Source organism: Phocoena phocoena, chromosome 2 (genome assembly GCF_963924675.1).
Source record: "Phocoena phocoena chromosome 2, mPhoPho1.1, whole genome shotgun sequence".
Taxonomy (NCBI): Eukaryota; Metazoa; Chordata; class Mammalia; order Artiodactyla; family Phocoenidae; genus Phocoena; species Phocoena phocoena.
The window spans coordinates 42,623,502-42,639,330 of NC_089220.1; the positions used below are offsets into that span (position 1 = coordinate 42,623,502).

The window sequence follows — 15,829 nt, forward strand, 5'->3', positions numbered from 1 at the left end:
ACTAATATCCTGCATGCTGCGCAGTGGGGGCCCAACGTTGCTCCCTCCGGGTTTTCTCAAGGTATCTGCCTCACGTGCTCTCTGAGGAGCCCTACTTCCTGTTAAAATTCCAGCTCAAGCATAGATGAAAACCCTCTCATTTGTTTCAACTAAAATTAGTAGAAATTAAAAAAATACTTGGCTCCAACCTAAGGGAACACAAAACAAATGAACCAAGAAAATAAAAGAAACAAAATGAATTAGGCTTATGAGGTACACATTTCTCTCTGATTGTACCTTAGCTAAGGAGCTTCCAGGGCTCCCAGGCCTCGACTCATTCCATGGTCTGAGAAGGTTTTTAATATTTGGTACCCAAAGCTCTGGAACAGTTTTTCAGGCACCTTGCTAGGCTTTCTGGCTTCACAACTCTTGGCTTGTTTCCTGTTCTGAGGATAACTTATTTTCTCCTTCCCATCCCTGCCCCCATGTGGAATAGCCAAGACAAAGATGTAAATTTCCTCTAGGGCCCATGGCCAAGTAGGGAATCCCCAACTCCACTTACATATTGTCTGTCCTGCTTTCCAGGTTGAAGGACACACCTCCAATCCCTAGGCAACTGACAGCCAGATAGCCATCATGATTGACACCATGTACATCCCACTCTTTAGAGGAAATCCCATCTCTGTTAAAAGCCTGTCATGATTCACATCTGGGCAATATCACATTGTTCTCACTATACAAGAAATATACCTATATAGAGTCATTCTGTCATGTTCTATAGCAAATAATACTCAGTGCTATGCTACTCTATAAACAGGGCTATGAAGTTAAAGTTAAAAGAGGACAGGAAGGAGAGACAGAAACCATTCAGCTCAAAGTCGTCTTTCTTTCCTTTTCTTTCTCTTTCTTTCTTTCTTTCTTTCTTTCTTTCTTTCTTTCTTTCTTTCTTTCTTTCTTTCTTTCCTTCCTTCCTTCCTTCCTTCCTTCCTTCCTTCCTTCCTTCCTTCCTTCCTTCCTTCTTTCTTTCTGTTTTATATTGGAGTATAGTTGATTTACAATGTTATTTTACTTTCAGGTGTACAGCACAGTGATTCAGTTATACATATATCTATTCTTTTTCAGACTCTTTTGCCATATAGGTTATTGCAGAGTACCGAGTAGAGCTCTCTGTGCTATACAGTAGGTCCTTGTTGGTTATCTATTTATATATAGAGTGTGTATATGTTAATCTAATCCCAAACTCCTAATTTATCCCTCCCTCCCACCTTTCCCCTTTGGTAACCATAAGTTTGTTTTCTAAATCTATGAGTTTGTTTCTGTTTTGTAAATAAGTTCATTTGTATCATTTTTTGGTATCATTTTTTAAGATTCCACATATAAGTGATATCATATATTAGTTTTTCTCTGTCTGATTTACTTCACTTAGTATGATAATCTCTAGGTCCATCCATGTTGCTGCAAATGGCATTATTTCATTCTTTTTTTATGGCTGAGTGATATTCCATTGTATATATATATATATATATATATCACATCTTCTTTATCCATTCATCTGTCTATGGACATTTAGGTTGCTTCCATGTCTTGGCTCTTGTAAATAGTGCTGCAGTGAGCACTGAGGTGCATGTATCTTTCTGAATTATGGTTTTCTCTGGATGTATGCCCAGGAGTGGGGTAGCTGGATCATATAGTAGCTCTATTTTTAGTTTTTTTTTTTTTTTCTTTCTTGCGGTACGTGGGCCTCTCACTGTTGTGGCCTCTCCCACTGTGGAGTACAGGCTCCGGACACGCAGGCTCAGTGGCCATGGGTCACGGGCCCAGCTGCTCCACGGCATGTGGGATCCTCCCAGACCGGGGCACGAACCCGTGTCCCCTGCATCGTCAGGCGGACTCTCAACCACTGCGCCACCAGGGAAGCCCTATTTTTAGTTTTTTAAGGAAACTCCATACTGTTCTTCATAGTGACTGTACCAGTTTACATTCCTACCAACAGTGTAGGAGGGTTCCCTTTTCTCACACCCTCTTCGGCATTTATTATTTGTAGACTTTTTGATGATGGCCATTCTGACCGGTGTGGGGTGATACCTCATTGTAGTTTTGATTTGCATTTCTCTAATAAGTAGCGACGTTGAGCATCTTTTCATGTGCTTTTTGGTCTTCTGTATATCTCTTCTTTATGAAGCTTCTCAGACCACCCAGCCTGCATTGATGAGTAGTACAGTAAAAAAATAGCTGTGGTTATGGTCTCAAATGGACATGCCTGAGTTTAAGTGTTAGCTTCATCATGAATAAGCACTGTGATATTGACCAAACTATTTAATTTCTTTAGGCTTCAGTTTTTCCATCTGTGTAAAGCAGAGATATTGGTGTTCCTGTCTCCTATTATGAAGTAAAATGAGAGCTTGTGTATAGTAAATAATGCATGACATAGAGTAAATACATAATAAATATGAACTTTTAATATCATTTATCAATTAAAATTATGTATTGTGATCAAGTACTTTTATGTATTCATTGTTATAGTGAAATATTCACATCCTCTGCATGCAACCAGTGGGTCAGGGGCTAGGCAGATAGTGTAAGTGAGCAAAGAGGAAGGCCTAAGACAGTAGGGAGTGGTGTGTTTCAGTAGAGAGCACACACTCCCTCTGATCCAGACAGATTCTGTTCATATGGTTGCCAGGAGGAGAATGTGAGTTCAGTGATGCTAGATCTCAGATTTCTTCCGAGGTAAGCTGAAAATTCCCATTTTTATATGAAATATTCTGATTTTTTAAAGTGTCAGAAATCAGTTCTAGTGTTTACCTATCCTATTTCATTTTTATTAGTATCACAACCGAAATGAATCTGTCTTCCCAGCCATTGATCATCAGTTTATGCTCTTAACTGAATTCTCCGAAACTCTTTAAGGGCAGGGTCAGAGCTTTCTGCCCTTGTGTCCCTAGTGTCTGTAGGTACCAGGTGTTGGGCAAGTGATGATCAGCGATGTAGTGGATGGTTTTAGGACCATTATCTTCTTCAATTGATGTGTTTTGATTTGACTCGCCCTACTTGTTATTGTTTTAAATCCAGTGCTTATTTTGGGCCTGAAGTTGAGCACTTTTTATGTGAACAAAGCAGTGGCTCCCAACTACCTTCTGCTAGAAATCTATTTCTGGTAGGAATTTGCTCAGATTTCTTGCATCCCACTGTGGGGTTGAACATTATTTCATTTCCTTCTTATTGGAATCCATACTGATACCTGCACTTAGTCAGGTAAGGCAACTCAGTAAACTTAAATGATTCTTTAAACCCACTTTGAGAAGCCAGAGTGAGAGGGAAGGAAGAAAAGGTAAGGGGGGAGGAGGGAGATCCTTCTCTAGAAACGTTATTGGAGTTACTTTGTACAAAGATCGTTTCCCCCCGTGGGCCACCCCTCTCCCCAGGGTGACAAAAGCATGTAGGTGGATTTTCCTTAAAAAGTTGATATTATACTCATTTGAAGTGAATACATAATATAAATTAATAAAAATTATATTGGAGTCCTATAAAGGCATTACTACTTATTTTGAGGAGGGAGATAATGAATTAAAGTTCTGTTCAGTTTATTTCTGTTCAATCACCATATATTGAGGGCTTATTTTTTGCAAAGCACAATGCTTGATCCTGGGGGGGTAGGGCACAAAGAAGAATAAGACAGGATCTCTGGTTTCAAGAATATACACAGGTATGATAAAACACATTTCCGCTAATTAATATGTAAACCTCATTTTGAATTACTTGAGTCATGTTTTAAAGGGAATATCTACTTTCATAGGTATTTTTTGCAAAATCAATAATCAGCCTAACCAACCCATGATTTATCTTTTGAGTGTATGTGGATTCTTAAACACAAGTTTTGCCTATGTTTGCTTAAAGCAAATATTCCTTTAAGACTACTAAGTTACTGCAGAGAAAGGCTTTATTCTGGATGGCTCAGAATTTATAGATACAATAATAATAAAGCTTTTATGTTTCTCTTTACAGCACCCTTGAGAAATAGAGCAATATTGCTGTAGTCTCATTTTCCAAAGGGAAATACATAAGAGTCTGTCATCTGAATCCAAAGTGAGTTGTTTAATGAACAGGAGCTAGACTTGAGAACTTATAATTATTGCTCTAGGGCTCTCTCTATTAAGATAACTCAGTTTAATTTGGGGCAGGATTTATAGAAGATAATGGAGAACACCAATTATATGAGGTCAAGGCTGAAAAGGAATTATGTAATGACCAGTAAATGTGAGGTTAGTTATATAGACTGATATTTTTAGCTTGCTAACAAGATATAGGAGATTACATTATCAAGAGCAGAATCCTCTAATTTAAAGAAAGTAATATTGAATTAAACAAAAATTTTAAACATCTATCTGAAATGTGGGTTGAATCTAAAAATATCTTTCAAGGGGTGTTCGAAGTGTGCAGATTATCTTGTCTCAAGCTTTTAAATTTTCTCACGTATGTACCTTTTGAATATTGTTTTTTTTTTTTTTTTTTTTTTGCGGTACGCGGGCCTCTCACTGCTGTGGCCTCTCCCACTGCGGAGCACAGGCTCCAGACGCGCAGGCTCAGCGGTCATGGCTCATGGGCCCAGCCGCTCTGCGGCACGTGGGATCCTCCTGGACCGGGGCACGAACCCGCGTCCCCTGCATCGGCAGGCGGACTCTCAACCACTGCGCCACCAGGGAAACCCCTTGAATATTGTTAAGGACAGAATGGAGGAAGTTTCTAATGATTATATTTACTATTATAGAGTTATTGGGAAGTTTGAACTTTAGTAAAATGTTTTCAAGAAATTTGTATAGATTAATATAGGAGGTTTTAAAAAATCACTGTGAGGAGATTTTGAAAAGAGAGAATTAAAGAAACAAATGTTTAAAATAGAATATTTAATAAACAATAACATTTGAGATTTTATCTAATTTAAAAATGCACCCCAGATTACAGATGCTCTATGAGTGTTTGAAATTTGGAATTTGAAAAGCCAATAAGTGCTCTTACTCAACTTATTGGACAAATGTAGATGATATGGTTGCTTTTGGAAGGCTCATTGTTTGGATTTCAGCTTCTGATGAAGACTCTGACAGACCCAACCATAGCGAAATGCCTAGATCTTGAGTGAAACACATGCTTTAGTACATTAATGAAATTGCAAGCAGTCAGAAAAATCTTCAAAGACTGTACTTTTTAGCTCAATCCATCCCAAAGTGAGCTGAAACCCAACAAGTGAGCTGTAAGGAGAAAACAAATTGGAAAGGTAAAGGCACTCTAGGACAGTAGTAATATTAGGAGTCTACATTTGGACTTGTAGCAAGAAGAGGGACCCAGATTGAAATTTCCACATTAAGTCTGTATCTTTAAAAGGGGAATAAAGTAGTTCCAGGTTTATATCACACCCTGACTCCCTACAAAACAGCTGTAAATGCTCTCTGGAAAAGAGCATGCCCAATTGAGATGCATAGTTTACCCACAGATTAAAATCAGGCAAATAGGGTCTCATAATAAAAGGTCAAGAAACTAACAAGAAAACAAACAGCCATGATTGAGAGTCAGCAGAAAAGTCAAACAGTTGATTGGCATACTCCTTATCCAGGACCTTAGATACTAAAATGATCAGAGTAGAATATAAAATAACCATGGCATAAAAGGTTGAAGGAAAGAAAAGATGAAATCACAAAAATGAGCAAGTAATAAGAAACTAACAAAAATGACCCAGCAGATTTTTTAAAAGAACCAAATAGGGCTTCCCTCGTGTCACAGTGGTTAAGAATCCACCTGCCAATGCAGGGCACATGGGTTTGAGCTCTGGTCCGGGAAGATCCCACATGCCGCGGAGCAACTAAGCCCATGCGCCACAACTACTGAAGCACGCGCTCCGCAACGAGAGAAGCCACAGCAACGAGAAGACCGAGCACCACAACGAAGAGTAGCCCCCTCTCACCACAACTAGAGAAAGCCTGTGGGCAGCAACGAAGACCCAATGCAGCCAAAAATGAAAAAAAAAAAAAAAAAAGGAACCGAATAAAGCATTTAGAAATAAAAAATAGAATTGTTGGGGAAAAACCTTTGATAATTAAATGGTTAAATATGCAATAAGAGAGAGTTAGTGAACAGGAAGATCAGTTTGAAGACATTATAGAGAGAGTAGCACCAAGAGACAGCAAGTGAGACAACAAGAAGGAAAAGAATAGAAAAAGTGGGAACAAATAAAGGAACAAATTCAAATATATCAATAATGACAGTAAATACAAGGGAACCAAATATGGTGTTAGCTCTGGGATTTTTATAGATGTCCTCTTTCAGACTGAGAAAGTTTCTGCCTTTTTCTAGTTTGCTGAAACTTTTTCGTTTTGTTTTAATGGTCGTTAATGGATATTGGATTTTGTCAAATGGTTTTTCCGAATCTGTGTTTCGGAATTGAGATGATGATATGGTTTTTCTGTTAATACGGTGAATTATACTAATTGATTTTTTTTATGGTTGGCATATAGTTGCTTTACACTATACTGATTGATTTTTTTTTTTTTTTTTTTTTTTGGTACGCGGGCCTCTCACTGTTGTGGCCTCTCCCGTTGCGGAGCACAGGCTCTGGACGCGCAGGCTCAGCGGCCATGGCTCACGGGCCTAGCCACTCCACGGCATGTGGGATCTTCCCGGACCGGGACACGAACCCGTGTCCCCTGCATCGGCAGGCGGACTCTCAACCACTGCGCCACCAGGGAAGCCCTGACCCATCATTTTATACACACTAGATTGAAAAGAAAAAGTTTGACAGTAGCAAAGGTTGGTGAGGATGTGGAGCTGAGGAAATCTATCTAGACATCATTTAGCATGTTCAACACCTCTATTCCTTTTGACCAAGCGAGTCCACTTTTAGGAATATGCCTTAGAGAAGCCAGTGAATAGATCCACTAGAGATCATATATGAACGTTCATAACAGTACTATGCATAACAGCAAAAAAATTGGCAACAGCTAAATAACCCAAAAGTTTATTCACATGAAGCTAAATAAATGAATTGTGACATGCTTGCAAAATGGAATACCATAAATTGGTGAAATTAACAAACCAGTGTTTTGTTAGATGTGTGAAACCTAAAGTCATAATTTTGAGTGGAAAAAAATGTCCCAGAATATAACATTCAGTAATTTTTTCCCCATTACATGCTTCTAATTGAAGTATAGTTGATTTACAATGTTTCAGCTGTACAGCAAGGTGATTCATCGTTCAGTAATTTTTTATGGCGTTCAGGGGAAGTAGGTGGTTAAGATGATAGAGGAATGTGCAAACAGATGCCACAGTAGTAATATTCCAGTTCTTTAGCTGAATGATGAGTTCTCTGGAGGTGATTTCATTGTTATGCTTAATAACAGAAATATTATATACATATTCTCTTGTATATATCTAATATTACATGATAAAAATGTAGAAGCGCTTAGTTGGCAGAAATATTTAAGATATGTAATGAAATTTAACATTGTGAGCTGCTGAATTTTTTGGTCATTATTTCAGTAGTTTCTGGGGTTTCTCAATCCCTTTCGATCTCAGGGAGCCATCTGCTGGAGAATTGCTTCATCTCCTCAAAACAAGTTTAATTTTTTTTTCTCTGGCCTTTAAGTTTTGCATCCGATTTGAAGCCAAAGTTAAAAATAAATCTGGAAAATTAAGGCAGTACCATCCCTAGTACTTCAGTCGCTCTTTATATGTGGAAACCATTTTGCTACAGTGGCTCTTGATTATATTGTATAGGGATTTCCAGGAAAACACTTGCCAACAAGTGTTGCTTCTTTTAAAAGTCTGCCACTTGGATGTGTCACAGCCATTCCATTTACAGGGGAAATGAGAGAAAGACTCATGCTTAGCCTCTTCCCAGAGAATTCACCCTGTTTCTTTTCATGGTATCTTTCCTCTTCTTCACGTGTCCTAATTTGTGTACCTTAGATTTAATTTTAAACTTTGTAAAGGAAAGAAAAAGAGAGGTTTGACCCTGAAACCTAATGAATAAATAGGCAAAGACAAAGATTCAAATTAATCATTGCTATTCTAAAGAGACAGAATATAGGCAGGAGCCTGTTCTCCCTATAAGTCAAGGATAGAGAGGTCATGTTGGGGAACAAGTGTTACAGGTGGGGTCCTTCCTACTCATATTGTTGGGATGACATATTCTCAACCAAGGGTTCCCCTTGGACTCATTAGCAATACTCTGGGAATGCTAGCTATGTCTCTATCTTCTGGAAATCTTAAAATGTCTAAACTGTGATAAAAATGGATTGAGAGAAACTGAGCATCTTTGGTGGGAACTGCCTATTAAATGGTAACTGGACTTTGTAGCAGAACCAGATTACTCGGGCCCAGACCACAGGGCAAGCTTTCTCCCATATCTTCTATTGATTTTTTTGGGAAGATCATGGCCCTGGTCCCGAACAAAATGGAAACTCTTGGTTTTGGTAACCTTAGGCAGAAATGTTTGCAGTAAATAAAGAAAATAGGCCTGACCTAGAGAGTCAAAATTTGGGGTTTAACAAACCCATTTGAGCCTCTGCTGTGATATTTGAGCACCCGAGACAGTTATATCACCAGTGAAGTAGGCTGTTAAGTAATACCGAGCTTATAAAACTTGCTTTCCTTAGCCAACTGTGTACATTTGGAGAATAATGCCTGCAAAGCATTTTGACTTCCTCAGAAGAAAAGCCCCATGTAAGTACAAGGTACTGGTATGGGTTGTGAAACAGCTGTGAAGAGATTCTGTCAGAGAGTGGCCAGACACATGAAATTGGCTTAGAGATGGTACTGTCTAGACATATATTTTTTTTCTTCCTGCCACTTGCAACAGGCCATTTCTCTGTTTGAGCTGTTGCCACACTACTTAATATGATCAAGCATCTCTTGGCCATGTGACACGTAACCTGGCATCTCTATTTAATGTTTTACGGTTTTAATTTTAACTGTTTCAGTTCACCTCAAGCCCATCAATCAGAAATCAAACCATGTTCTAGCCCCTGTTGCAGGCTGAGCTGCCTAATGTCCAAACACCTGTGTAGGCGCTTTGGCTGACACCTAAGTCAGTTTTCTCACTATTGTTAGGTGTCAGAATTCTTGACATTGGACATGCTAGCCAGTGACTTGATCTTGGTAAGAGTACTACGGGAAAATCCATTAACTCCACGGCAAGTAGCTTTAGTCATGGCCTGACTGTGCATCCTGAATTCAGTGGGATGCCTCGAGCAGATGCGGGTTCAGCACGAGAGACCGGGGATTTTATGTAATCCGTGTCAGGTGTTTGGGAGTGAGAGCAGTGCGAAGTGGTGGGAGGATTTTGCCTCTCACGGGAGGTGGTTACTCGGAAACCGTCATGACTGCCCCTTTGATTGCTGTTAGCATCAGCGTTATTGTTTGGTTTTATGAAGTAAGCGGTGTCCAGTCAACCTGGAAAGAAGAAGCATCAGTTACGAGGATGTACTTTCCATTCCAGGGGACATGACTAGAAGAAACTTCTTAGGCTGAACTCTCTGAACCTTCCCTTCCTGGGTTGCAGTGTTCTTTAGGGATTCTCATGACAAATATAACTTCAGTCTCTGATCACTGTCGCCAGATGTTGATATATGAGGTGTATCTGTTATCAACGGTAAACCAAGAGCATTTTTAAAGGTTCATTTTTTCTTTTTCTGTGCTATCTTTGTATGGCATAATTGTGCATGTGTGTTTTATGTTGATCCACATGCTTACTTGGGATTCAGATAAATGAAAATGAAATTTGGGTTTATCTTAACCCCAAATCACAAAATTCAGAAATCATTACCCTATAGCCTTTAACATATAACCTGGTAGTGTTATTTGAATGAGTTCTTCGTTTAGTTTCAGTTCTTTGAGTCGGGGATCCTGTTACCGTTTTTGGCACAGTTTTATTTGCTGAATGATTATTTCGTGTGATTGTCCTTTATGTTCAGAGGTGTTCGTAACATTATTATTTCTCTTAGATGCAACTATGGAAAGACTGGCTAAATACAGATGACTTTCTCTTTAGTTTTTATTAGTGGAAGAAGCATGCATACAGCTCTGGGTTGTTTTGTACCTGTCCATTTGATATGTTGCCTTTGTGCTTGTCGCAAGATTACTCGGAGGAATGTGTTACTAATTGCTTATTAAATGCTATTCTGTGTTTCCTTAGATCCAGTTGTTAAAAACCTGGATCTAGCTCACTGACTGCGCATTCCTCCATCAATCCATTCATTCAACAAATACTGAGAGCTGCAGACTGCCAGGCACTGGGTTAGTCACTGGTGATACAGCAGAGGACAAGATTGTCCTTCCTTTATCCAATAGTTTTTCACCTTTCTGGGCCAAGCTGCTGTAAAATACATTATTTTGCTAATATTAGAAAGGTTATCATACCTGTTTTTGTTACCGATCTGTAATAGTAGTCAACATTCCACTGGAAATTGCAGCAGGGTACAGGTGACATTCTACTAAAGATGTTTAACAGCTACAAAATGGTTGTAGCCTCCTAAAAAATAAGAAAATTCCCTGGCAGAAAAAGATAATGAGGGAATAAAGCTAGACTAAAGGAGAACTCTCACTCCTGTAAGGCTTGTCTCCCTCCTATTTTCTCTGCACAGTTTCTGAAACTTCCTTTTTCTATAGCTGTCTCCCCAGGCTTGCTCAGGTATTAAAAGTGATAACTAGTAAACCTTATACAGTTCTTTGTGTTGAAGGTCAGTGTTGCTGGGACAAGGAGAAGACTTTCCTCTTTCACCCCACACGGCAGACAGGGTCCTTCCTTTCCCTTTCTCAATATACAATTGAATAATTGTATATTACTCAATCATGTGTTTCTGGAGAGAGTATTCCTCAGTTTTATTGTCTGACTTGGAGTTAGACATCTCATGTCGGGCATTTCAGGGCAGGGAGGAGAAGGAAGGCTTTACCATGGGGCGTGAGTGTGGGAGAGATTGTGAGACATGAGACACGTTGACCTGAGCAAGGTCCTCCAAATCCCATTGTGAAGGCAGCAAACATTTTGTTTGCGTAGACTTGCATAGATGCTGCCCTCTTCTCAAGATGCAAAAGGATGGGGAAAGATGACTTTTGAGGTCCCTTTCATTATTTTTATAGCTCTGTATTCCTCCCCTCAGCTTTACTGAGGTATAATTGACAAATTAAATTGCAAGATATTTAACGTGTACGCTGGTGAGTTGATATACACATACATTGTGAAAGGATTTCCACCATTAGATTAACACATTCATCATCTCACATATTTACCTTTTTTATTTTTGGTGAGAACATTTAAATTCTATTCTCACAGCAAATTTCAGTTGTACAATATGGTGTTTTCAGCTGTAGTCACCATGTTATACATTAGATCCTCAAACTTTATTCATCTTATAACTGAAAGTTTGTATCCTTTTGCCAACTTCTCCCTATTTCCACCTGTAATGGCAGACCCTGGCAATCACTTTTCTATTCTTTGTTTCTATGAGTTAGACTTTTTTTTGTTTGATTCCACATATAAGTGATACCATGTAGTATTTGTCTTTCTCTGTCTGATTTATTTCACTTAGCATAATGCCCTCCACGTTCATCCATGTTGCAAATGGCAGGATTCCTTTTTTTTTTTTAAAGGCTGAATAATATTCCATTAATGTTATAATATACTTATATTATATTACACCTATTTATGGGTATAATATAAATTATATAATATGAATAACACATATAAATATTTATAAGTACATACCACATCTTTATCCATTCATCCATTGATGGCCACTTAGGTTGTTTCCATACCTTGGCTATCGTGAATAATGCTGCTGTGAATGTGGGGCTGCAGATGTTCCTTCAGGGCAATTACTTCATTTCCTTTAGATATGTACTTAGAAGTGGGGTTGCTGGATCATGTAGTTAGCTCTATATTTTAAAGAGGAGAAACTAACTGAACACATTGAGGACCAAATAGAAGTTGTCCTTGGTGGTTGGTGGTGGTCAGAGCAAGGGTCCCCAACTCCAGGGCCGTGGACCAGTACCGGCCCATGGCCTGTTAGGAACCGGGCTGCACAGCAGGAGGTAAGCAGCGGGCGAGCCAGCCAAACTTCATCTGCCGCTCCCCATCGCTCCCCATTGCTCCCCATTGCTCCCCATAGCTCCCCATCGCTCCCCATTGTTCCCCATCACTCCCCATAGCTCCCCATCACTCCCCATAGCTCCCCATCGCTTCCCATAGCTCCCCATAGCTCCCCATCGCTCCCCATAGCTCCCCACCACTCCCCATCGCTCCCCATTGCTCGCATTACTGCGTGAACCATCCCCCCTCAACCCCTGCGATCTGTGGAAATATTGTCTTCCATGAAAGCGGTCCCTGGTGCCAAAAAGGTTGGGGACCACTGGGTCAGAGGACAATGGTTCAATGATGAGAGCTGGAAATCCATGGCTCAGAGCTCTTGCTTCGCCTTTGTGGTTCTTAGGGGATCAATATCATATTGTCACAATTATTCCATCTAGTACAACCCTCTTAGGTTTGTGGAGAGAAAACATAACTAAAAGTGATGTTATAACATTTTAAAAATAATAAAGTGTTCTTTTTAGCCTATGACAAATTTCTGTCTATAGGAGGAAGGTCAGCAAAATTGTCAAATAGTCTTGATGATCCTTGATAGTTTTCTCCATAATCTGACCCTGTTACTTTTTCTCTATCCACCATCCAGCTTTATGGAGATTTTATTGACATATAACATATGTAAGTTTAAGGTGATGGTTTGATACACACACATACATACACACATGGTAATCATTTTGCTATATATATATATTGCAAAATGATTACCACAGTAAGGTTAGTTAACACTTCCATCCCCTCACGTAATTACCATTTTTTTTGGTATGGTGATAACATTTAAGATGTCCTGTCTTAATAACTTTCAAGTATATGATACTGTGTTGTTAATCATAGTCACCATGCTGTACATTAGATGCCCGGACACAATCAACTGCTTCTTCCTCCCCCCTCCCCAATTGAGCTCTCCTAGCAAAACTTGGCTCTGGTTAAATGTCTCTGCCTACTCTACCCCTCCACCCATTCCTGCACCCAAGCAGCTGAATGTGGCTGAAGAAAAACACACAATCATCTTAACATGCCTTACTTTAAATTTATGACATCATATCTTATGTGGACTCATAGGATGGCCTGGCAGTCCTACCTCATTTTCTCCAAGAATTCACTCACACACTCTTCAAGTTGACTATTCCACACTTTTTCCTGTTGCCTCAAACCACCACCATTTCTCTTCTCCTTTCCAGTTTTTTATTTGACTAAGAAAAATATGGTAACTTTCACGTATTCCCACCACCAAATCTACCCGCCCGCCGGCACCTGTGCCTGCTACGGCAGAGGATGTAGTTGAGCAGGCCGTGCACTGGGCCCCCTCCCCTCTCTGTAATAGCAAAGAAGCCAGCCTTATATGGTGGCCACTACGTGCCAGGCTTAGTTCTAAGTACCTGATATATTAACTAATGTAATCCTTACAACAGCCCTGTGAGGTAGGACTCATACCAGTTTTACAGTGAGAGAGCTGAGGCACACCAAAATTCAGTAACTTTCCCCAAATCATGCAGCCATAATAAGTTTGTGTGGCTCCAGGGTCCATGTGTGTAACCTCTCCATTATACCTCATCTCTTGGGACATTCCTCCAGCTGCTCTCCCCTCTCTCCTGCGTCATCAATTTCCCCCTCTCTACCAGATCTTACTCATCAATTACAAGCAAATTCTAGTAGCTCCTATTTTAAGAACCTACCCTTGACCCCATATCTCCTTCCAGCTACCCCCTAATGTCCCTGTTCTCTTTTTCAAATTTCTCGTGTTTTCTCTATTTGCTGTGTCTACTTCCATTTTCCTAATTTTCTTTGGAAGCACTTCAGTCTGACTTTTGTCCCTACCATTCCAAGGAAACGAGTTTTGTCAAGGTCACTAATGACTTCCCAAATGTCAAAGCCAGAGTCTCAGTTTGCTACTCAGTCCTTCAATCTTAGTTTTTCTCCCACCTGTGGTCATTTTTCTGTCTCCTTTGCTGGATCTCCCTCTGCTGGCCAACCTCTAAATGTTCGATTGTCCAGGGCTTGGGCTGGACCACTTCGCTTTCATCCACTCTCATTCTCTTGGTGATCTCAGCCAGTGCCAAGGCTTTAAATATAATTTATAGGTCGATGATTCCTAGGTTTTTATTTCTAGCTTTGACCTTCCTTAGACTTCCAACATTTCCATTTGTATGTCATAGGCACAAGCCACCACACAATTAATATATCTCAAATAAAATTCTTGATTTTGCTTTTTATTCTTTCGTTCCTGTTTTCAGTAAAGTGGGGTCTTCCTCCCACATCGCACATTGTAATTATCAGTGAGCCTCTATCTTCAAATTACATCCCAGATTTGACCACTGCTCTCCCTTTCCCCTGGGTTTTGAAATAGCCTCCTATTGGGTCTCCCTGCTTTGTCTCTTGCTCTGATATAGCCTATACTCTGCCCTACAGCAGAGTCATTCTTTATAAATACATGTTAGATGTGGCCCCTGCCTACCCCTTCCCCGTCGTTTCCTGTATTCTCTCTGTCCCTCCTGCCCCCCAGCCCAGTCTTCTTTGCCATTCTTAGAACACAGCAAGCAGACATCTGCCTCAAGGTTTTGGTCTTGCTGTTCCCCCTGTTCTCCTCTGCTTGGAATGTTTAATGACCTAAATGAAACAAGAGAATTCATTATTTTGTTATGATCTCTGTTCAAACTTTACCTTATCAGAAAAACTTTCCTTGATCTCTCCATCTATAATAGTAGTACCAGGCATTTTCTATCTTCTTGCTGGTTTTAATAAGAGTGTAATGTATTGTATATCTATTTGTATATCTCTTTGTTTGCTGTACATCTCCTGAGGGACATATCAGCTCCATCAAGGCAGAGACATCATTGATCTATCCCTAGTGCCTGGAACTAGGTGTTTGATAAATATTTGTTGAATTTTTTGAACAGTGACAGGTATTAAGGCCCACAAAGTTAAAGGATATATAAGAATGAGAAAGATTAGAGGTAATATTTTTTTAAGTTAAGAAAACCTGTAAATGATAGATGAAAAGGGATATATGTGGAGAAAATTGTCTGGAAGAGGAAAAGGAAAGTCTCAGAATTCTTGGGTGGCTTTACACCTCCCTCTCCTCTTTACCATCTAAAGAGCGTTCCCTGTTGCAGTCACCACTGTGTTCAGAGCCAACGGGGAGACCAAGGAAAAGGCCTTCAGTGGATTTTGTGGGCCCTTGTCCGGGGCTTCAGAGGTGCCTTCAGGATGTGGGTGGGGGCTCAAAGTATTCCTAGAAAATTAAAATTAATGAAATAAAATGAAATTGGGGGCCTTATGTTTCCTAATCCAACACTTTTTGAAGCATGACAGATGACACGCTGTGAATTTAACTCTTATGATGGTAATGATAATGGTTTTTTTCATGTGTTGCTTTTCTGACTGTCCTTGATCAATATTGCATTTCCCAATCCCCTTTAGAATTGTATGGAGAACGTTGATGTAATGGTTTCCCGTCTCTTGGGTCACTCCTCTGTAAGGAACACAGATACAGGTGTGGATTTATGGACCTCTCACTTAACACTGTTGTGAATTCTACTCACTCATGTGGAAGAAGAACAGAAAGAAAACTGTGCCAACATAATAATTCTCTTGTTTAGTATTATGAGATAGAAAGAGATTGGAACGCTCCTTTTAAATTCTGTTAGTATTTCAGTGTGCTTTCTAACAGATAAATCTTTAATGATCTCCAGAAAACAGGAAGAGGATGTTTCCTACCCTTGT

The 15,829-nt window shown here is 39.7% G+C and overlaps 1 protein-coding gene across 2 annotated transcripts in view; it reads left to right on the forward strand.

Moving 5' to 3' along the window:
* The window catches only part of ARMH4 (armadillo like helical domain containing 4), a 128,140-nt gene that overhangs the window by 21,663 nt on the left and 90,648 nt on the right, over nt 1–15,829 (forward strand). Inside the window, exons 4-6 of one of the 2 annotated variants that reach the window (XM_065872351.1) lie at nt 2,663–2,675; nt 6,102–6,116; nt 15,799–15,814. The exons of the other annotated variant lie outside the window; for it this stretch is intronic. Coding sequence (XP_065728423.1) covers nt 2,663–2,675; nt 6,102–6,116; nt 15,799–15,814 — 44 coding nt within the window. The remainder of the gene's footprint in view (nt 1–2,662; nt 2,676–6,101; nt 6,117–15,798; nt 15,815–15,829) is intronic. 2 annotated transcript variants of the gene reach the window in all.